Source organism: Leptonychotes weddellii, chromosome 15 (genome assembly GCF_054177405.1).
Source record: "Leptonychotes weddellii isolate Sample4059 chromosome 15, ASM5417740v2, whole genome shotgun sequence".
NCBI classification, from domain to species: Eukaryota; Metazoa; Chordata; class Mammalia; order Carnivora; family Phocidae; genus Leptonychotes; species Leptonychotes weddellii.
Window position 1 is genome coordinate 2,195,044 of NC_138383.1, and position 23,086 is coordinate 2,218,129.

Genomic DNA, 23,086 nt, shown 5'->3' on the forward strand with positions numbered 1-23,086 from the left:
CTTGTTTATGAGCACGCCGGCCTGAGTTCTAGAGCAACTTCCTGAGGCACTTGGGTTCAGGGGCACTGCTGCCAAAATGATATTCAGTCCCCCACAGTAGGGGGCAAAGCCAGGTGCTAGGGGGCCCGGGGGCTCGGCCCAACCATGCCCATGTGTCTCCTGAGCCCTGGAGGTGGAGGAAAGGTGCTTTGCCCTGGAGAAGGGGCTCAGTGGGCTGCCCGGTAAAGGGGGCAGATCTCGGGCTCAGGAGGAGCCCGGCCAGTGTGCAAGGGTGTCTGTGGGAGGCTTCTCCAGGACACCCCCGTGGGTCCCTGAACCAGGTATGGTGGCCACCAGGCAGAAACCCACGAAAATACTGTTTCCTTTGCTGGGAAACCATATTTCCCAGTTTGTACACACGACTTTCCAAACTTGAGTCACTGAAGCAGGTATCAGCCATCAGAAGCTGAGAAAGCCAGGCTTACCTTACAACGGGGTCTGTTCCTCTGCTCTGGGCGGGGATGGCAGTGACTTTGGGGGGCACCAGGGCTACCAGCCTGCTGCCTCGGTGGCTTTGGAACAAGCCCTTTGGCACATTGAAATGCAAAAGGGGAGAATTGGGTCAGACAGGTGGTTTTCTGGAGACATCTGGGGCCTCCCGCTGTGGGAGGGTGCAGGAGATGCCAAACCCCAGACGTGTTCTCGAGGCCTCTGGTTCAGACCCTGGCAGCCAAGCCTTGGAGGAGGGGGAGATGGCTTGCACAGGAAGGTGGGCGGATGGTTTGAATGCCCACCTGTGACCTGCACAGAGTGGGGTTCAAGGTTGGACCCCAGTGAGAGGGGAGCAGATGCTCGGAGAGCTGGGCTTGTGTGGTGAGCACCCCCAAGGCTGTGCCCGCGAGGCTCTGAGCTCAAATCACAGGGACTCAGAGGTCCCCACAGGCCCTGGAGGGGACTGCGGGGCCGTCAGCGGGGGCTCTGCTCAGTCCACACGACCTTCTTCTGCTCATCTCCGATGACGTAGCGCACACAGCCAAGCAGTGCTTCTGGGTCACCCCAGCCGTCGGGGGCCACACTGCTGTATAGACAGGGCGCTTTGTCCAGCTCGGACTCCCCCTGCCTGCCCGCCTCCAGGAGCTGCTCCTCGGACATGCCGAGCCACTGCGGCCACCAGATGCCTCCCCGTCCTGGATGATGTCCCCTCTCTGGCTGGAGGCATCATATTCCTTCTGGCTCAAGTACTCTGAAGGTGACAGTGGATGGGGACATCACACTCTGTGAGGTCCTGAGGGAGCTCCATGCTGCACGTGCCCCCCCATGGTCCCCCACCAGCTCTGGGGGACGCGCCTCCCAGGATGTCCTCTCTATAAACCTGACCCTGCTCTTAGCACTCAAGAGGAGTCTGTGCCCTGCACACTCAGCGATGCAGATAAACGAGCCCCTCCCCATCACCCCCACCTAAGCTCCAAAAGTGCAAGTGCACACATCCAGCTTCTCACACCCAGAAGTGCCTTAGAGCCCACACGTCAGCGCTTCCCAGCTGGGCACAGCTGTACCCCCAGGGGACACTTGGCAACGTCTGGAGACATTTGTGGCTGTCACCACTGGGGGGGCATGCTACTGTGTCTACTGGGTGGAGGCCGGGGTGCTGCTCGACGTCCTGCAGGACCCAGGACACCCCCACACAGGGGGAGGCAGCCCCATCCGACTGTCAGGGCCAAGGTTGAGAACCCTTGCCCTGAATAAACCTGTCAAAACACACCCCGCTTTTGCTTTTCTTCCTGAATCGCCTCTGTCTGAGCACGCGTCCTCCTCGGTCAGACCTCCCCCTGCCCCCGCCCCCGTCACGGGGACTCCAGCTCACGGACAGCTGCTCTCCGCGGCCTTTCCTCCCCAGCGTCCTACACCTGCACCTCTGGCCCCCGGGGCCACACGCAGAGCACCTCCGCCCGGCCTGCGGCCCCACCAGCTCCTGCCTGCCCGTCAGAGCCCAGCTGCGCCCCCGTCTTCTCCAAAGCCCTTGTCTCCCTCTCTGGGCCACTTGTGGAGCCCACGCCCGGCAGCCTGTCTGTCTGCAGGAGGCTTCCCCTCTCCAACTCCCCTCAGGGAACCTGGCATACGGGAGGTGCCAGCTAGAGGAGCCAGACTCGCTCACCCCTGTGCCCTCTGTGAACCCCAGGGGGTCCGGACAGAGCCCTATTCCCCCGCCAGTGGCAACCCAAGGCTTCCCGTAGCCATCGGCCAGTGACGAGCTGATGAATGAAAACCCACAAAGCTGCTCTCCAGCTCGCCAACCTTGGAACCACCTCTCCTGCTGTGCAGACACTCAGACCCTGTCCCCTGGGATCCAGGATTCCAGATGGCCCGTTCCTCTCCGTGACTCTCCACCAAGCAGCTCTGGGGGTGAGCAGGTGGGCAGAGCCATTTGGGGGTCCTGCCCCACTTGAGTAAAACCTATCTGCCACCAGTAACTGCACCGGATTGAATAGCACCCCCCCAGGATGCGTGACCGTCTGGAACCTGGGAATGTGACCGTATTTGGAAATAGGGTCTTGGCAGATGTGGTTAGTGAAGATGAGGTCGCACTGGAGTAAGATGGACCCTGAATCCATGACTGGTTCCTTATAAGAAGACCGTGTGAAGACACAGAGACGGGAGGAGGCCAGGTGACAAGGAGGCAGAGACAGAAGTGATGCAGCCACAAGCCAAGGACCCCCAGGACCATCAGCACCACTGGAAGCCAGAAGAGGAAAGGAGTGACTCCCCCTGAGAGCCTCTGGGCGGGGCGGGGTGGGGGGCAGCACAGAGACGCCTGGATCTCAGCCTTCTGGACTCCATCACCACGGGGGAATGGACCTCTGCTGTTCCAAGCGGCCCGGGACACTCACACAGTGACCTCCACACTGCTCTCCCGAGCGAAGGCAAGCATTCTGCCAAGGCCTCGCCCTGCCACGCGGCAGGCAGGTGGGGCTCCCAGGTGACGGCGTACCTGCTGGGCATTTCTTGAACCCTTGGAGGAGGCACAGCTTCTCGCTCAGGATCTTCCCTACCACCCTGGGCACGAAGATCACTGGCCGGGGCTGGCTGGGCCTGTGGGGGTGCACCAGGGTGTGGGGCACCAGGGTGAAGCAGCTCTCGGACCAGAAGCACGCGGCGGAGGGCTCTGTGGGGGAGAGGAGGTGTGAGCGGGCCGGGCGCCAAGCTGGGTGGTCCGCCAGCCTCTCAGGCCGCAGGACAGACTGAGTGTGTTTGGGGCAGTAACAGGCTCAGCCTGCACCAGGGACATGTGCGTCCCACACCCCGTGGCTGGGGGTTCTTCGCACCCGTCGATGAGGTAGCTCTGCGTCTCTCCGGGCTCAGCTCCCCAGGCCCACAGCGGGGATAGAGAAAAGCAGTCCTCTTCCTTTCCAGCATGCTGCAAGACCTCTGGCCCCAGGGTCCTCGCCCTTGCTGGACCCACAGCACCAGGCCTCCCTCCCTCCTGGTCCCTGCTCTTCTAGATTGTACTTCTGTTTTCAATAGTCATATCATGCACCCAAAACACTTGCCAAAAAGAAGAAAATTAATTCAAAACAATTCACCTCACTCTCAATCCACTCCCACTGTCTTCATTGCAGGGTTTGACCTGATAGGGGTGTGTGCCACGCTGACCTCTGTCATGACCTCACACCCACACACGTCACACAGTGGCGATCAAGGGCCCCCTCGGCCTGTGCTACCCGCCTCACCTTCCAGCTTGCTGGGCTCCCACAGGGCCCCATCGAAGGATGAGCGCAGAGGGCTGGCCTTGGTTCTGTCCACGCTGACGATGCGGACCAGCTTCTGGGGTCCCCCGGAAGACTGCTGGAGGAGGGAAGAGGGACGAGCAGGTGTCCAAGCCGACAGGACCCTAGCCCACTGCAAAATCCAAGCTGGTCCCTGGGCCACCAGGCTGTGCCCACTGAACAGCCAGGAGGCTCAGGCTCCATGCCAGAGGGTGGGAGCTGAAGGGAGGCAGGACAGGGTCCTCAGGCAGAGCCCCCAAGCAGGGCACCCCTGAGTGTGGCGTCCAAAGTGAGGGCAGGCTGCAAAAAGCAGGAGGGAAGACTAGGGGCCCCCACAGCCTAGCCCTGCCCCAATCCAGGGAAGCTGCCCTAACATCCTGCTGGGGGACAGCTGGATGTTCTATGTCGGGACATCAGAGGTTCTAGGATGGGGTGCAGATGGACAGGCAAACGAGATGACCTGGGAGGGTGACAGAGACAGCCTATGTGATGTGTCTGCGCACACAGAGGAGCCTGCAGGCTGGGTGTGGTGTGCAGGCCCAGGTGAAGGCCTGGAGGGACCACCAGGGAGACACAGGCCAGGTCACACCCATGGGGTCAGCAGCCTATGGGCCCTGTCCCTGGGCCCCCAGGCCAGCACCTGCCCCTCTTCTAACCCACCCCAGATGGGGCCAGGACCCTCCAGGCGGGACCCACCCCAGATGATGTGAGCCAGGAGGAGGAAGGCCAGGATAGAGAGGCAGGACCCACCGCAGCAGGGCCCTGTGTCCAGGATCCGGGTTGGCAGGTCTCACCACCTCACCTTGCGGGCGATGGTGCTTTGCTGAGCCATGTCCTGGATGAGGGCGATGAGCAGCTGCTGAGCTCTGTGCAAAGGAGACCGGCCCTGACCCAGGGGCAAGGAGGACTTGAAGAAGAAGCAGGCCCCTGCCCAGCACCCCCAAACCCACCCCTGCGGCCCCACCCTTGGGGGGGGTGCATTACAGTCCCCTGGGGCTTTTGGAAAACTGCAAAGCCTCAGCCTGTCCCCTGCAGCTGCCAATGGAATTGTTCTGAGTTGAGACCCAGGTGACTCCGTGGGAGCCTGGGTCTGGGCCACGCTCTAGAACCTCGACAGCCAGCCTGGTGTCACTGAGAGCGATGAGGCTTCGGGGCAAGACGCCCTGCTTTGTGCACTCCGGTTGATCTAGAACACGGTTCTCAGCAGGGCTGATGCTGCTCCCAAGGAGGGTGGCCCACTGTGGAATCCCCAGTGTGCCACCTGCAATGTCATCACTGAGATGGGGTTTCTTTGTGGAAAGGGATGACCCTTGGTCCTAGACCATTCTAGAGCATTCAAGACCAGCGTGACATTTGGGGCTGGCTCACTCGGTCACGGGGAGCCGTCCTGGGCACTGCAGGACGGTGAGCGGCATCCACCCACTGGACACCAGGAGTCCCTCTGCTCACCGGGCGTAGTTGGGGATGGTGCCGTGCTCGACGCCCTTCGTACTGTAGGGGCCCACGCGGTGGGCATGCCAGCAGCTGCGACCCTGGAACATGGTGTCGCTGACGTGCAGAATGTCACTGCATCACACCCGCAGCTCCGCCTCTGCCCGTGCCTCCACGGCCAGGTTCACCCGGATGTAGAAGGAATCCCCTGAGGTAGCCACTTTGGCCTCCAGGTCCTGGACCAACTTCTTATAACCTGATCAAAGATAAGCCCGGGGCCATGACCCCACTCAGGGAAGGTTCTGGAATGTGAAAGCCAGAGAGAAGGAAGGAACCTCCCCCAGAGTCTTGGGAGCCATTCTGGTGCTGGAGCCAATGGGCAGGAAGGAGACCCCCAGCTGCCCCACAGCCCTCTGCACACTTAGGGCACAATCTGGTTCCGGGGTGCGTGAGAGGGCGGGCCTCGCACAGCCAGGGGCTCAGGTCTCAGGTGGTGGCCTCACGGGGTGGGCGGGGTGCGGGAGTGTGTACCCTCCATGTTGACCTTCACAGACAGGCAGCAGAAGCCGTTGACCCTCTGGAGAAGTCCGACAGCTTGCTCCAGGGCCGTGTCCTCCAAGGTGCCCTTGAACATGGGCTCTGTTGCCTCATAATCCACCTGAGGGCAAATCACCAGTGTCGGCCTCTTTTGACCTGGATTCTGGACTCTACAGTAGGGCCTGCTCACCCTTCCCAGCCATCCACACGCACCCACCAGAGTCCTTGCCACCGGCCCTGCTTCAGGACATCTTGATGTGGTCTCCTCCAACTACACTCGTTCCCGTGCCGAGAATCAAGCACCCACCCTTCCCCAACACGCGGTGTGCCAAGATTACCGCTGAGGGCCGAGTTTCCACTCTTCAAAATAGATTCCGCTCTAGAGCATTTCAGGTCAGGGGTTCTCAGCTTGGGACTATTGACATGTGAGGCCACTGTTCTGTGCTGTGGGGCTGGCCCCAGGCCCTGCAGGACGTTGGGCGGCAGCCCTCCCCCACCCCCTTATGCTGCCCTGGTGGCGAAAGCCCACAGGCACAGGGCTCTCGCTGTCCACCCCACTCATTCGCTCAACCCTGGGTGGTTTTAAGTTTAGGAGAGTATATATTTTTATCATGAAAAAAATATTCTAGCTACCACAATCAGACAACAAAAAGAAATAAAAGGCATCCAGATTGTTAAGGAAGGACTAAAACTTTCATTATTTGCAGATGACATGATACCCTATATAGAAAACCTGAAAGACTCCACCAAGAAACTGCTAGAACCGATCTATGAACTCAGTAATGTCACAGGATCCAAAATCAACGTACAAAAATCCATTGCATTCCAATACACCAATAATGAAGCAGCAGAACAAGAAATCAAGGAAACAATCCCATTTACAATAGCACCAAGAATAAACCTGACCAAAGACGGAAAAATATCTGTCCTCTGAAAACTATAAAACACTGATGAAAAATATTGAAGATGACACAAAAATATGGAAAGACATTCCAAGCGCATGGGTTGGAAGAACAAATATTGTTAAAATGTCTCGGGCGCCTGGGTGGCTCAGTTGGTTAAGCGATTGCCTTCGGCTCAGGTCATGATCCTGGAGTCCCTGGATCGAGTCCCGCATCGGGCTCCCTGCTCGGCAGGGAGTCTGCTTCTCCCTCTGACCCTCCCCCCTCTCATGTGCTCTCTCTCATTCTCTCTCTCTCAAATAAATGAATAAAATCTTTAAAAAAAATAATAATAAAATAAAATAAAATGTCTCTACCACCCGGAGCAAACTACACATTTAATGCAATCCCCATCAAAATACCACCAGCACCTTTCACAGAACTAGAACAAACAATCCTAAAATTTATATAAGACAAAAGATCCCAAATAGCCAAAGCAACCTTGAAAAAGAAAAGCAAAGCTGGAGGCATCACGATTCCAGACTTCAAGTTTTATTACAAGGCTGTGGTCATCGAGACACTATGGTCCTGGCACAAAAACAGACACATAGATCAATGGAACAGAATAGAGAGCCCAGAAATCGACCCTCAACTCTATGGTCAACTAATCTTTGACAAAACAGGAAAGAATATCCAATGAAAAAAAGACAGTCTCTTCCATAAATGGCGTTGGGAAAATTGGGGAGTTTTTGCTATGTGCAAAAGAATGAAACCGGACCAGTTTCTCACACCATACAGAAAAACAAATTCAAAGTGGATGAAAGACCTAAATGTGAGACCTGAGACCATAAAAATCCTACAGGAGAACACAGGCAGTAACTTCTTTGATCTCGGCCCCAGCAACTTACTAGACGCGTAGCCAGAGACAAGGGACTCAAAAGACATAAAAATAAAAAGCTTCTGCACAGTGAAAGAAACAATCAACAAAACTAAAAGCCAGCCTATGGAATGAGAGAAGACATTTGCAAATTACATATCCAACAAAGGGTTAGTATCCAAAATATATAAAGAACTTATAAACCTCAACACCCAAAAAACAAATAATCCAGTTAAAAATGGGCAGAAGAAAAAAAAAATGGGCAGAAGACATGAGTAGATATTTCTCCAAAGAAGACATCCAGATGGCCAACAGACACATGAAAAGATGCTCAACATCACTCATCCTCAGGGAAATGCAAATCAAAACCGCAATGAGATATGGCCTCACCCTTGTCAGAATGGCTAAAATCAACAACACAAGAAACAACAGATGTTGGCGGAGATGCGGAGAAAGGGGAACCCTCCTACACTGTTGGTGGGAATGCAAGCTGGTGCAGCCACTCTGGAAAACAGTATGGAGTTTCCTCAAAAAGTTAAAAATGTAGCTACCCCATGATCCAGCAATTGCACTACTGGGTATTTACCCAAAGGACACAAACATACTTATTTGAAGGGGCACCTGCACCCCAATGTTCATAGCAGTGATGTCCACAATAGCCAAACTATGGAAGGAGCCCAGATGTCCATCAACAGATGAATGGATAAAGAAGCTGTGGTATTGGGGCACCTGGGTGGCTCAGTCGTTAAGCGTCTGCCTTCGGCCCAGGTCATGGTCCCAGGGTCCTGGGATCGAGTCCCACATCGGGCTCCCTGCTCTGCGGGGAGCCTGCTTCTCCCTCTCCCACTCCCCCTGCTTGTGTTCCCTCTCTCGCTGTCTCTCTCTCTGTCAAATAAATAAATAAAATCTTAAAAAAAAAAAAAAAGAAGCTGTGGTATATACACACAATGGGATATTACTCAGCCATCAAAAAGAATGAAATCTTGCCATTTGCAAAGACATGGATGCAACTGGAGGATATTATGCTTAGTGAAATAAATAAGTCAGAGAAAGACAATTATCATATGATCTCACTCATATGTGGAATTTAAGAAACAAAAGAAATGAGCAAAGGGGAAAAAAGAGAGACAAACCAACTCTAAACTCTAGAGAACACACTGATGGTTACAGAGGGGAGGTGGTGGGGAGATGGGGGAAACAGGTGATGGGGATTAAAGAGTTGGGAAGAGCAGCGGGTGATTACCGAAGTGTTGAGTTACTATATTGTACACTTGAGACTAACATAACACTGTATGTTAACTAACTGGAATTAAAAACTCAAAAGTAAATAAATAATAATAAAATACATTAAGATATCAGGACTGTCTCCCCAAACATCATAAACGTTGCTTTAACCACAACGTAGCCTGTTAGCGGTGAGGGAGAAGCCGGCGGGCCCAGGGCTCCGGAGCAAAGGCGGTGCCTGCCCACACTTCTCAGCCTTCGCCTCCGCCGCAGGCCGCCCCCACCTCACCCCAGGCTCACCCCAGGCTCCTCCTGGGGGAACCAGCCTCAGGAACAGGGTGACTGTTTTCTGCTTCCAGGCCACATTAAAGTCACCTCCCTGCCCACATATTCACTTGATAATAATTAGTCAAGCGGTATATTTATGGGTTTTGCAGTTCAACGAATATTTTGCAATAAAAAAGGTTTAAAGATGCCCCCAACGAGATGGTGAATTGTATGTGATGGCTGTGTATTTTACTACATACACACAACGTGATCAGCACAGTAAAAGAACGGGCTATGGCCCTATGGAAAGGTCCCGGGTCAGGGCCGCTGCAGCCAGAAGCCTTCTCAGATGGCAGGTGGTCCTCGCCTGAGCTCACGGGCTCACCTAGCCGAGTTCACGAACGTCAGGGATCCAGACGGGCCAGGGTTCCCATGGGAGTCATCTGGAACGTAGCCTTTAAGTGAGTGTAACCTCAGCCCGAGAGGGAGCCTGGGCTATCCTGACAACACGCCCGTGTCAAGTCGGACCCTACCCAGAGAAGGTCCCTGGGCAGGGGCTTGTGGGGCGGGGGCTGCACTCACCATCATGATCTGAGTGCCCAGGCGCAAGGCCATCTCGTCCGCCGCCGAGCCGGGGGTGACCCGGTGAATGAAGATGCCCGTGAGGTTGCCACTGATGATGCTTATCTGCTCCAGCAGGGCGTCCTCCTGGAAGGCCAGCACGGTGACCTGGCTCAGGATCTTGCGGGCCGGCCTCCTCCGCACTGGGACGCTGCTGCAGGAGGGGGGTGACAGAGCCCACGAGCCACCAGAGCAGGAGGTCAGGCCAGGCCCTGGCCCCGCTGGCCCCAGCATTCTGGAATTCTCACACACACACACACACACACACACACGCCCCAACCATGATCTCATCCTCAGAGGGGCCATCACCTCCCAATAGTGATAGGACACAGCCCTCACTCTGCCCTGCCACCTGCTGGCCCCGGCCCTTCCCGCCGCTCACCTGGACGACAGGGTGAGGCCCCCGGCCCACGGCTGCAGGCTGCTCTCACACTCAGGAAGGTCTGAACGGAAGTGGAGGGCTCAGACATGGCAGGCCAGCCCCCCAGCTCTCCCCTCCCGACGGAGCTTTGCTTACTCGGGCAACCTCGTCCCCCCACCCCAGCCTTGGGCAGCACCCCCTGCTGGTCTGTCTCCTCCTGCTGAGGCTGAACCTCCCTGCCTCTTCCCTTCCTCACTGCTTAGAATCTTGAGGTCATCTTCCCCAAACAGGAGTGGGGTTTGACCTATAGCGTGTCCTTATGAGATAGTTGAATGACTTGCCAACATTTTACAGGATAGGGCAGCTGGAGTTTGGATGTCTGGCTTCATTAAAAATCAAATCTAGGTGGGGGTGGGTGGGTGAAATAGGTGATGGGGATTAAGGAGTACACTTGTGATGAGCACTGGGTGATTAAAATAAAAACTTAGAAAAAAAATGGGCCGCATTTCTGCCTGGACCTGCATTTCTGCCTGGGTCAACGGTTACCTGCTATTTTTGCCGAGCTCACAGGCAAAATTCATGATTACATTCAGAGTCAAATGAAAATAGTATACTCCTGATGTACTTGAGGTCAATTCCACTAAAAGTGTATAAACTAGGACGTTCTACAGAATTGTGGCAGAAGGAAACAAAAAGGGGCACCTGGGTGGCTCAGTCATTAAGCGTCTGCCTTCGGCTCAGGTCATGATCTCAGGGTCCTGGGATCGAGCCCCGCATCGGGCTCCCTGCTCAGCGGAAGCCTGCTTCTCCCTCCCCCTCTCCCCCTGCTTGTGTTCCCTCTCTCTCTGTGTCTCTGTCGAATAAATAAATAAAATCTTAAAAAAAAAAAAAGGAAACAAAGAGCATCACATCCAGGATGGATATGCCCTGGGGGGACCCTCTCGGTTAACACCATCTCGCAGGGGGCAAGGTTTCTCGTCAAGTGACCCACTGGGAGCCTCAGACCCCACCTGCCCTAAAGGGGTGGATGTTCTGAACAGCTAGAGGTTTGTGCGCCCCCTGGTGGCCACTGGGGTGAATTCCAGACCGGGTGCTAAGCACCTGCTGTGCACGAGGCTCACGGCGGGGGGCGGGGGGGGGGTAGGCAGATGTGCAGGGTGGAAAAGGTGAGGAGGCTGTCTATGTGGGGCCACATAAGGAGAGGTTGAGAAGGAGAGGAGACAAGCCAAGTCACAAATATGAGGAATAAGCCACAGGAGATGTGGGAAGGTCTCACGTGCCACACCTGGGGGGAGAGATGCTCCCAGCAGATGCCTTTTCCAGGGGTGGGGGACTAAAGCCTGCTGTCTTCTGATGTCGCCATGAGAGCAGGGAGGGATGGAGAGAACACGTGTGTCCAGAGCTATCTGAGCGGTAATGCTGAGCTGGACGGGAAGATGAACACAACTCCCTTGGCTTCAAGGTGAGAGACAGAAAGGATGCCCAGTAAACAGGGCATGGGCTCAAAGGACCAGGTGGTCAGGATTCCCCAGAGGCCCAGGGCGGGGCAGCGGTGAAGCTCGCCTCCTCAGCCCAACCCTGGAGAGGTACGGGGCTGTCTCACCTGCCTCCCTGAAGACCCCTGTTCTCACTTCTGCTCAGCCAGCCCAGCTAGCCCAGCTCAGGGGAGGGGGCGGCTGCAGAGGCCCAGGTGGGGCGCACTCACCTGCCCTGTCTACGATCTCATAATCCAGGTCTGCGTCACCTGCTTTCGTCCCCGGGGTGGGTCCCCGGTCCACCTGCAGGATTTCTGGGAAGCCACTGGAAAGCACGGGAAGACGGCCGCTCGGGCTGCCTCGCTTGCTCCCCGCTCAGACCCAGAGTCCCTGCACCTGCCCTGCCCTCGGCCCGTGTCCCAGTGAGCTGCCGGGGCCTGCGCCATCTGAACCCCGTTGCCAGTCGTTACCTGAAAGACCCGGGGTCTTCCCGGAAGTCCTCTGCGGCCCTCTTGTACAGGGACTGCGGACTGGGAGGCACGGGGCTGCTGGAGCGGAAGCTGTCCACCAGCTCACGGTTGGACGTGGCGTTCAGGTCAGAGCAGAGCTGAGACTGGGGGGGGGACAGGGCAGAGGTGGGCACAGGGCTCCCACGGGACCCCGCTCGACACCTCCCCGCTGCTCCACGGCGTGAGGGGAAAAACCATAATAAATCGTGGTCCCCAACTGTCAGGGCAGGGGCGGTGAGAAGGACATAGCACGGAGCAAGGTCACGCTAGCTGAGCACCTACTGTGTGCCAGGCACCCTACTAGCTGCTTTCCGTATCTCATGTTGCTCGGTGCGGCCGGATAAATCTACACGGTGGGTAGTACGGTCCCACTTCACATTCGAAGCCACCGAGGCCCAGAGAGGCCCGCGCCCGGCTGGTGAGGGTCACGTGCGCAGCGGGGCAGGCGTGCAGCACAGATCTGAACACAGGCCCGCGTCCACGTCACGAGGACGTCTTCAGCACCTGCGTGCGCCAGGCCCCGTCTGTCCCGCCAGGTGAGCGTGCCCCTGGCTTGGCCCAGGAGGGGAAGAGGCCCCCGCCGTACCTCAGGGGGGCCGGGGCAGCCGGAGTCGCTGTCATCCCGTGGGCAGATGGCGAACATGCGCACCAGCGGCTGCTTTCCCTTCGGACAGGGCTCCCTGGCGCTGGCTTCCTGCTTAGGCTGCCGAAGACGGGCCCCGGGCTGCTCAGTTCAGGCACGTTTCCTCTTGGATGCTCTTGGGGGTTTCCAGCAAGTCCCCTCCCTCCCGTCTCCACCTCCCGCCTCCACCCTCCGGGCAGCCTCCCCTCATCATGTCCCCTCCTCGGAGCGTGGGACCCCCAGCACGCAGGAGCCGACCCCCAAGGAGACGGAAAGGAACCAGCCTGGTGAATGCTATTTCATCTCTTTTAGAGATTACATGTTGTTCCTTACCGGTTACACAAGTAACATGCTATGTGTATTATATTCCCAACTCCATATAGAATACTGGGAGCAAACAGAACTGAGTAAAGAAAGCAAGGTTCTCCCATCCTCCACACTCAGGGACAGGAAAGTTGGCATCTTGCGGTCTACCTTTTTTAAATACGTATATATATATTTTTGGAACGTGGTGGATGTGAGGAGGTTGAAGGAGGAAGGGCTGGGGGCTCCGCCTAGGAAGAAGAGGGTCTGCCTAGGCCTCACCGAGGTCCTGGGCGCCTCTGAAGGGTCTCACCCACCCACCAGGCGCCTGGAGCTGGAGCTGCGGACGGACCATAACTGGAGGTCTTGTAATCATTTTAGCTCTTTGGGAACATAGTTCCCTTCATGCATGGAAGTGGGCTCTTGGACATCGGACTTGCAAACATCTCAGGAATGCATCATCTACAAAAGCGAGTGGCTGCCTGGCCCAGTTTCATATGCTTTCTTTCTTCATCGAACACCGTACGTGACAGGTGCCAGAACCTTCCATTCAGCTACCTCTTCCATGACTTGCATATGATTACCATCAAAGGAGATACAGACACAGACTCAACTTGCTTCAATGACTTGGCAACAAGGTTCACCCACGAGAGCCAGCGTGCGGCAGATACGGCTGAACCTGATGTCCCAGCCGGGGCGGCGCATGGCCTGGGACCCGTCCCATGGGCGCACACAGCCACCGGCCTCCCTGCAGGGTGGGAGGGAAGCACTCACCCCCTGCGGGGACTCGGCCTTTGGCCTGCAGAGCTGTTGGCGCAGTTTGCAGACCTGGTCTGTCAGCTCAAATACTTCCCTGCGGAGGGCGTCCTTCTCTGTCAGCTTCTGAGAAATCTCCATCTGGGCTGCATCCCGGGCAGAGTAGGCCTGGGAGTCAGACAGGAAAGGAGGGAGGATGGCACGGGGGAGCGTGTCGGTAGGGGACAGCCGGGGGAGAGAGACGGGAATCTGGAACCAACTGCCATCGGGTGGTGCAGGGAGCCGCGTGACCCCAGCCAGCCCGGGGTTAAACCCCGAAGGCTTCTCGAGGAGCCTCGGCCAGGCAACACATTCTGCCACCGCTCAGCCGGGGGCCCGGGGCCCTTCCCCGCCAAGGTACCTGGTCGCGCTCCTTCTGTAGCTGCAGCAGTTGGCTCTGCAGGGCGTTCACCTTCTCCTTGTAGAGGTCACAGTCTACCTTCGTCCTCTGGAACTGGAGCAGGGTCTGCTCCTTCTCTTCCCAGTACTGGCCGGGGACAAACATAGCCCATGCAGGCCAGCGGTGCTGGGGGTCGGCGGAGGATGGGGCGGGCCAGGGGGGGCCTCGGGGACAGAGGGGGCGGTTCGGAAGGTGAAATCGGTGACCTCCTGCTCGTTTCTTAAGTGCTAAATTTCAAGGTGTGTCTACGGAGTTGCTATGCTGATTGTATTTGCTTTCAGTTATCAGAACACAAGTGGATGTTGCAGGTATAACTACGTTTTGTTCACTCCATGTCCCAAAAGACGTAAATAATCTCCCTCCACGCTGCCTCATTCTCTCCCACTGTCCCCTTCCTCCCAATCCTCCCCTCGCCTGTCGTAGCAACTAAATAAACCTCACCCCCCCACACTGGAAAGCACCCTGAGTTTTGTTGCTCGTGTGTCTGATCCTTTTCTGACCACCCACAAACCAGACGGGACCGCTAGCCATGGGCCATGAGTCCGTGCTCCATCAAGCTTCCACGAGGGATGAGCGTTTGCGAGAGCCTGTCTTCCCTGCCCGTGCTGCCCTGCTGGGGTCACCTGCTTGCGCTGCCTCTCGGCGGCCACAGCCCGCTCCCTCAGAGAGTGGATGCGGTCCACCAGCTCCTGCTTGCTCTCCAGGGCCTCGTCCAGGTTCTGCTCCAGGATGTCATTCTCCGCCTGGGGCAAAGAGAGGTCAGCCCCGGGACCCCGACCTCCTGAAAGGCCTGCCCCTGGGAAGTTCCCCGTCGTTCTGCCCCGAGAACAGGCAGCAGGAAATTTCGGGGCTGGGCGTGTGGATGGATTCAACCTTATCCCTGCACACTAGGCAGGAGAAGAGGCAGGGTCAACAATCAAAATGGGAAACGTGCATTTCCCTTCTATTTCTCTGGGCTCAAGGATAGAAAGTAAAGGAAACTGAATGTCTCTCGGGGTGGCCATCCCCCCTGTGGGCCAGGTCAGGCCGCTCTGTCCACAAATCCACCAGCACAGTCTCTGACGGAGGACACACCATTCCCTCTCTGGCCCACTGCTCAGGAAGGGGCTTCGGAATGGTGGCACCATCCAGGCGGGAGACCGGCCGCGGCGGCCCGCCCTGCACCCAGGGAATGTCTACTCATTGGGAGGAACAGCTCTATAAATAGACATTTTATTGATTGAAAGGAATCGACGAGGAGGGGCAGAAGTTTGCATAATTCCAGACGTTGGCATCACCCATTTTGCGGCTTCCTTCCAGAGCGCGCCTGGGCAGGATCGCAGAATATTCTGCAGGCAAAAAAGTACCCCCCCCAACCTTGAATCCTGTCATTTATAATCAGCCTAATTCCCTCTAAACCAGCACCGCAGCAGCTGCTGAGCTGAGGGGGGCCTTGCTCGGCACGTCCAGTAGCTGTCCATCCTGCCACGCTGGGGGCCGGCGAGGAGCAGGAAGGGAAACGTAGGGTGCCCCTGGATGGGCTCCCGGTCCTCAGCCACCCCTCTGCGGACCACCTGTGAGAACCCCCCCAGCCTGCGGGAGCCCCGGGCAGCTGCTGGGGACGGGAGCCGGACCCACCAGGCTGAAGGTCAGTGACCGGAGTTTCTCAGTCTCCTCCTTCAGGTGGCTCAGCTCCTTGTCCCCAGGCTCCAGGCCGCCGGCAATCTGCAGGGACCGCTCTCGCAATTCCTGCTCACGGGAGGAAGACATCTTCTGGCGCTGCATCTCTTGCTTCATCAGGTACAGCTGCCAGGAGGAGGCCGAGAGGAAGGGCCGAGTCAGGGCTGGTTCTCCACTACCCCAGGGGCCCCTGCTTCCCTCACCTTTCTCCTCCAGGAGGATGCTTTTCATCCTTAGAGGGGCCCCTCCCCCGAGATTTCAAAATCCATTAAAGAGTTTTACCTAGTAAATAGTTCCAGTTCCTGGGGAGGAGAAAGGCATTTCTAGCTTTATTTTTTAGATGAGGCGAGCCATTAAATCACTGGGGTGGGGCCCAGGGAACAGAGGAAGGAGCCCGGGAAATCAGCTCTCAGACCCTCTCTAGAAACTCTGGGACCCCAGCAGCTGGTGGGTGGTGAGTGGCCAGTGAGCGAGTCCTTCAGCACGCGCCCTGGCTTCCCTGCCTTTCCATATTCTGCTAGATACATTGCATAAAGGGAATCGGGATTCGTGAAAATCAGTAAGTGAGAAGAAAGGGGAAATCAAGTCAGATGGGGAGCATAGATGCCTGGTCTACGCAGACGCACTTGCAATCCGCATGCAGATATGTGCTCCCCCCCGCCCAGCGGGTTGCGTGTCCAGGGCTGTGGTCCTCTGGAAGCTACCTGGCCAGGTCCTGCTGGCCTCCACCCTGCAGGATAGTGCCCCAAGAGAAACTCAGACCTGGGAAAGCACCCCAGGTGGGTGTGGCGCCCCCAGGTGGGGGGAGGGAAATTCCCCAAGAGGCAACCCAGGAAGTCTGGATGTCAGGGTGGAGTCAGCACTCACTCTGGGGTCAGGAGGAGAAGGAAGAACCTTCCCACTTGGACTTTTTCCCTCCCGACATCTCCATAGCAAATTTTCCATAAGCAATTACACAGTTCCTGCTACGGGTCACCTGGGTTAGACATGTTATACTCCATATATTCAAAAAGTAAAATTAAATCATTAAGACCTGAACGGGGGGTGGGGGGACCTAAAACTGAAGATAAACCTAAGCAAATGAACCTAATTATATTTCAAACACTGTAGCCACAGCGATGGGAGGGAGAGGGACTGAGCGCCGAGCAGCCACAGGAGCCCATGACCTGCAAGCCCTCAGCTCTGCTCAGCGGCTTTGTTCACTGGGCTGGTGTGGGCACAGCTATTGTGAAAGTATTTGCTATGCCCTATAGGATTGAGCGAGTGAGCGCTGGTGTGGTTGGGAAGATTCTCACCGCAGAAGAAGGGGCACCCGAGGATCGAATGGGGAGGCAAGGACACGCCCTGAGGATTGACCGGAATTAGAGGTGTGGGTGTGACCTCACAGTTTCTAAAATACAAGTATGTCTGTGGACATGCATTCTTGCATGCATAATGCGAATGCATATCTGTATGTGTCTGTGTACGTATATATTTACGTGCACGTTTCCTAGGTCTGTCTGCTGAAAGGGCCAAGGAGCAAAGAGATCCTGGGAGCAGTGAGCACCCCTAGAGCCCCGATCTTGGTCTCTGCAAGAATCCAGGGCCCTTCAGGGAAATGGCTGAGCCCAGAGCTGGGGCAGGGTGCGGACGAGATGATCCCGGGAACTCTTGCAATACCAGCAAGGGAGTCTGTGCTCAGAAAATGAGGGGTCATGCCACAGGACGTTGAGGAGATTCAAGGGGCTCCCCCTGGCCAAATCTGGGACAATCTGTGCAAACCCATTCAGGACAGTAATATGTTACATGCCATTGGAAATGGGAACCCACGTCCCTGAGCCAACAACAGATGCACGAGCTGGGGGGATTAAAGGCTCCCCCTCATGGGCAGGATGTTGAGGGCCAACAGGTGGACCAGAGCAGTCACTGGAGATGGGGGCTCCTCATCTAGCAGCCACCAGAGTAAAGATGAGTCCAGGCAAAAATCCCCAGTGAGGCTGTCTGGGGGGGAATGTCCACGAGCCGCAGGGTGTTTGCTGGTTCCATAGCTGCCCGCCCCCCAGACTGCTTCTCAGGAGCAGGGAATGAAAGCAGAGGAAGCAGGCAGCAGCTGAGCCAGGTGAGTGATACGAACGTCCGCTGCAAGGGGCGCTGGGCCTGGCGCCATGGTGGGGCCACTGGAACCAGGCCCAGGGTCCCTGTCTGTGCAGGGTCCTGCCAAAAGGGCATAACCCCCCATCTCCTTACGAGGAGACGTGAGACAAACCCAAAATGGGGAGTGGTCTGTTACAGAAAAAAGGGGGGTCTTGTATTCTTAAAAAATATCCATGCTGTGGGGCACCTGGGTGGCTCAGTCGGTTAAGCTTCTGACTCTTGATTTCAGCTCAGGTCATGATCTCAGGGTTGTGAGATTGAGCCCCACATCAGGCTTCATGCCTGGCATGGAGCCTGCTTGAGATTCTCTCTCTCCCTCTACCCTTCCCCATCCTCTCTCTGCCTCTCAAAAAAAAAAAAAAAAAGAAAAGAAAACCCACGTATAACTTTTGAACCTCCCTCCCGAGACTTAACTCCTAAGAGCCTTCTGTTAGCTGGAAGCCTCACTGATCCCATGAATAGCCAATTAACACATTCTGTGTGTTATATGTATTATACACCGTATTCTTACCATAAAGCGAGCTAGGGCAAAGAGAAGGTCCTTAAGAAAATCATAAGGAAGGGGCACCTGGGTGGCTCAGTCGTTAAGCGTCTGCCTTCGGCTCAGGTCATGATCCCAGGGTCCTGGGATCGAGCCCCGCATCGGGCTCCCTGCTCGGCGGGAGGCCTGCTTCTCTCTCTCCCACTCCCCCTGCTTGTGTTCCCTCTCTCACTGTGTCTCACTGTCAAATAAATAAATAAAATCTTAAAAAAAAAAAAAAAGAAAGAAAATCATAAGGGAGAGAAATTACATTTACAGTGCTGCATTTATGGAAAAAATATCTGGGTTTAAGTGGGTTCGTGCAGTTCAAGGGTTGACGATAGATATTTTTATTCGTATTTTTTTATAAATTTGAAATGATTTCTAAATATAGTTAAGATGTAAAAACTAAAAACAAACACACCTAGCCACAGTTAAAGGCAACCAACAGATGCCAAGATGATAAGGAATGTCCTCAATATTTAAAGAACTGCTACAAATCAATCAGAAGATAATGGCTCCCAGCAGAAAAATGAGTGAAGGTGTTTTGGGGGTCTGACGGCCTCACTGATGACACTCTGGCCTATTGCACAGACCCAGGCCCCGCTGAGAACGATACAGGAGGGGCGGGCAGAGGCCCACGGGCCCCAGGTTACCAACAGCGCTGGAGCGAGGTGGATCCCAGGTGTGTCCACGGCGGCGGGGCCCAGGGCGGGCCTCCCCACCCACTGAGGGCACCTCCCGGGCCAGCCAGTCCCCAGGGTATTCCAGGCAGGGCAGCTCATGGCTGCACAGGCCAGCACCGGAGGGGCCCCGGGCGGGGGGCTGGGGGGCCAGCCCGCGTACCTCCTCCTGCAGGCTGCAGCAGCGCGTGGTGGCCAGCTCCCTCTCCTGCAGCGCGTTGCTGTAGCGTAGGGACAGATTGAGCATCTCGTCCTTGAGCTTCAGCACCCCGTGGAAGTGGGCACTGACCTCGCGCTTCATGCGGTCGTGGTCGGCCTCCATCTGGCCCAGGCTCTGGGCGTGGGCCTCAGCCTGGCTCAGGCGCTCCTGCAGCTGCTGACAGCGCCGTAGCAAGGCCTCCTTCTGCCCCTTCTCCTGGCTCAGCTCCTCCTGCAGGCTGCTGATGGCCCCGGCCAGGCACTCGGTCAGCTTGGACGTCTCCATGAGCCCTGCGGAGGAGGGGCAGGTAGGCCACCTCGCCCTCCCTCCTTGTCCCCCAGGGGCTTTGCTTCCTCCACCCAGACTCTTAAGCAGGAGCCCCCACCCTAATCTGTGGGTCTCCTTAAAAACTTCTGGGCTCAACCGGACTCAATATTTGGTTATATAAATAGCATGACTGGTGATTTTGGAACGAGGATTATCCCCCGTAGCTTCCCCGTGGGAGCCTGCTGTGCAGACCCAGCTCCCCCTCATTAGCTGAGGTGTGTTCGATGCCAACTCACCTCCATGTCATCCTAAGAGAAACATAACAAGGAACATGAATCCATATAGCAGCACTCTAGCTAACGTAACCATGGACTGTGACGCCAAACAGGCAGAAAAGTTTTCTCATCCATTTTGAGTGATGTTGGTCCTGCCCTTTGTACCCCAAAATCTTTCAACAGCTCCTCCAGGGAAGCCTAAAATCACTCAATTAATGAAAATGGCCTTATTTCCCATCAGGTCGGCTAGATCTTTCGTTCTCTGGCTGAGTGAAGGTGCAGAAGGCTGCCCGCTCCTCTCCTCCTCCCTCCCGGCAGGGGCCTCTCCCAGCAGAAGCCGCCCCAGGACCCGGTTGCCCCTTCCACGTAAGCCAAGGCTAGGGCCACCTCAGGAGCATTTCTAGGGAAAGGACATACATGCCCTCTCCCTACACCTCTCAAATGTAGATTCTGTGCCCCAAGAGGAGTCTCCTGTTGGTACTGCATAGTTAGGGACAGATCTTTTCTTTTTTTTTTTTTTTTAAGATTTTATTTATTTTATTTGAGAGAGAGAGCAGGCGGGAGAGGGAGAAGCAGACTCCCCGCTGAGCAGGGAGCCCAAAGCGGGACTCGATCCCAGGACCCTGAGATCATGACCCGAGCTGAGGGCAGATGCCTAACCCACTGAGCCACCCAGGTACCCCAAGATCTTTTCTTTTAGAACCAGAGGTCACGGGTTCCTTCTTCTATACCTGCACATGATTAGTGGGGGTCTCCTCACCCCCAGAGTGCTGGGGGGGTTCAGGAGAAGCATCTGGAAGAGCATGCAGGCACTAGGACCCAGACGCTCCAAAGAAGGCACGCCCACCCCCACCCCCCAAGACCCAGCCCTCACCCCTGAAGTTGCTGAAGTCCATCTTGGGCTGCAGCCCCCTGACCAGGGTGTAGATGTCAGGGTTATGGAACTTCAGGCTCTCAAGGAAGGCAATGGCCCCATTCTTCCCTGGAGTCTTCAGCAAATCCAGCAAGTGCCCTTGGGGGAGAGGACGGTGTCAGCTCACAAGGCTCTGGGTGGGCTTGCCTTGGGAAGCACGGTGGGGAGGTGGAGGAAATCCTTGCACATCTAGGGATCAGGAGGTGAAAGCAGTTTTCCAGAATCCCTGGGCACAGGTGCCCGCACTGCCCTTGTGGGTCCTTTAATTGACGTGTCTGCAGCTGGTCTCCCGAAGGGCCGGGCTGACCTTCCTTGAGCGACTACTCTAATCCAAGCGCTAAGAGCTGGCCATACAAGACTCGGGAAGATGACCTTTGCTCTCAAGACCTCCCAGGTGTGTTGGTGGACAAGTGCAGACACTGTGTACAAAGCTTGTGGGATGAAAGAAGCAAAGGGCAACGCCCCAGGGCCTGAGTCCCAGGGAGCCCGCCATCCCGATCCCATGGCTCTCAGCCTGGCTTAGTGGCTTGGATTCCTTTCTCCTATATCTGAGGTTCATAAGGAACAGGCGGAAATAGAATCATATTAATAGCGACCACTTACTGCCTGCTTCCTCTGGCCCGGGCTTGGAGATGAGTATCTTACAAACTGTCTCATCCGATCTCCTAATAATCTGACAGCGTGAAGCTATTAGCTTCCCTGGTTTTCAGTGACTAAACATAGCTAGTCAGACTGTCAGAATCGGCTCCAAAGACATCTGGAATGGCCCCCCAAAGGTACCTCCACCTGGAACCTGTCAGCGGCAGCTTATCCGGAACAAGGGTCTTTGCAGATGGAATTACGGTAAGGATCTCAAGATGAGATCATCCTGGGTTATCCAGGGGGGCCCTGAATCCACTGAATCCAATGACAAGTGCACTCGTAAGAGACAGAAGAGGAGACACAGAGAAGACCACTCGAGGACAGAGGCGGACACTGGAGGGGTGTGGCCACAAGCCGAGGACCGCCTGGGGCCACCAGGAAGACACAGGGAAGGGTGTGTCCCTACAGCCTTCCAGGGAGTGCAGCCCTGCCCACACCTGGATCCCAAACTATGGGCGAATACGTCTCTGCCGGTCTCAGCCACCCGGTTTGTGGACATCTGTTACGGCAGCCCCGGGAAGGCACTAGAGTGTCCCCACGCCCCCAGGTCCTTAAAGCCCTGCGCTCCCTGCCTGGCCCCGGGCTTCGCAGCATGGCCTGTGTGGAGCTCGCGTGGCAGGGAGGGGGTCCGCTGGGGCCGGCGGTGTGGGGCCGGGGGTCCTCACCGACTCTCATGACGGTGTTGGTGAACCCGGGGCTGTGGAGCACCTCCTCCTCGTCCAGCTGGTCCAGCACCTTGGCCTGGCGCAGGGAGGGGGTGAGGCGGCTGGGGCAGATGCTGCACACGATCTTGTGGCAGTGGCTCTCCAGCAGCTCCCACAGCGTGTCCTCGTCCAGCGCCGTCAGTGTGGACTCTGTGTGGGGCAGCGCTGCCATGGCCGGGCGCCCAGGGGCGCTGGAAGGAGAGGGCGGCCGTGGACGGCTGGTTCCAGGCCTGCCGAGGCCTTTCCAGCCCAACCCCCTTGGCCCAGGTCACGGGCGCGGAGGGAAACGGCCATCTGGAGAGGATGGTGTCCCATGACCTGGGCGGGGGCGCTGATTATCCATCCTTATTGTTGATTTCAAGTCAATTCCTCTCCCCGGAGAAGAGCGAGGACACTGAATTTGCCTTTAAAGCACAGGAAACTGCCCTTGGCCCCGGGGAGCTGATTTACAAGCTTGATCCGGAACATGCGTTCTCAACTGGGGTGACGTAGCCCCCAAGGGGCCGAAAATTGGTTCTTGAGTAAAAATTCTTACCCTTATATGTACAAAGCACAGCTGTGCATAAACAGACATTCAGTCCACCTGTGATATTACTATCTTGCAGTAGCACAGTGAGGGAGGAAATGTCTAACAGGGTTCCTTAAGGGATGAGGACGGCAGAAGGTGGAGGGACACTGCCTGGAATAAGTGGGAAGGTTTGGACGGCCCATCCAGCCCCCCAGCAACAAGAGGAGGCGCCCGCAGGCCACGGTGAGGGGGTGGGGGGAATAGGTGGGAAGCAGGGCTCGGGAGAGGGATGTTTGCACAGAAAGCACACTGCTTTTATTTGGCGTGGCCCCAGGACACTTGTCCTGAGACACTCAGGACATGTGCTAGGGAATGACACTTTGCAAAAGCGTACTAGAAAACAATTCCAAACGAAAACCAAGGACTCCAAGTAAGTAATAAAGGCCACTACCTTTTGGCCGGCAGGGGGTGCGGATTGAAGACGGGCAGGTCTCCGAAGGGACCCCACTGCAGCAGGCCTGGGCAGACTCTGGCTGG

General features: G+C 56.4%; 1 protein-coding gene across 1 annotated transcript; it reads right to left on the reverse strand.

Annotated features, from left to right (window-relative positions):
• Positions 1-6: 6 nt before the first annotated feature.
• CARD14 (caspase recruitment domain family member 14) lies at positions 7-22,227 on the reverse strand. The gene is given in 19 exon segments (XM_081804320.1): positions 7-1,142; positions 1,145-1,222; positions 2,969-3,142; positions 3,708-3,822; positions 4,546-4,609; positions 5,193-5,430; positions 5,706-5,832; positions 9,543-9,735; positions 9,964-10,024; positions 11,648-11,742; positions 11,888-12,030; positions 12,513-12,629; positions 13,626-13,775; positions 14,008-14,133; positions 14,670-14,789; positions 15,664-15,831; positions 19,205-19,530; positions 20,657-20,794; positions 22,003-22,227. Coding segments are annotated over 19 exon segments (2,841 nt in total). The 5' UTR covers positions 22,214-22,227; the 3' UTR covers positions 7-945.
• Between the last annotated feature and the right edge of the window lie 859 nt (positions 22,228-23,086).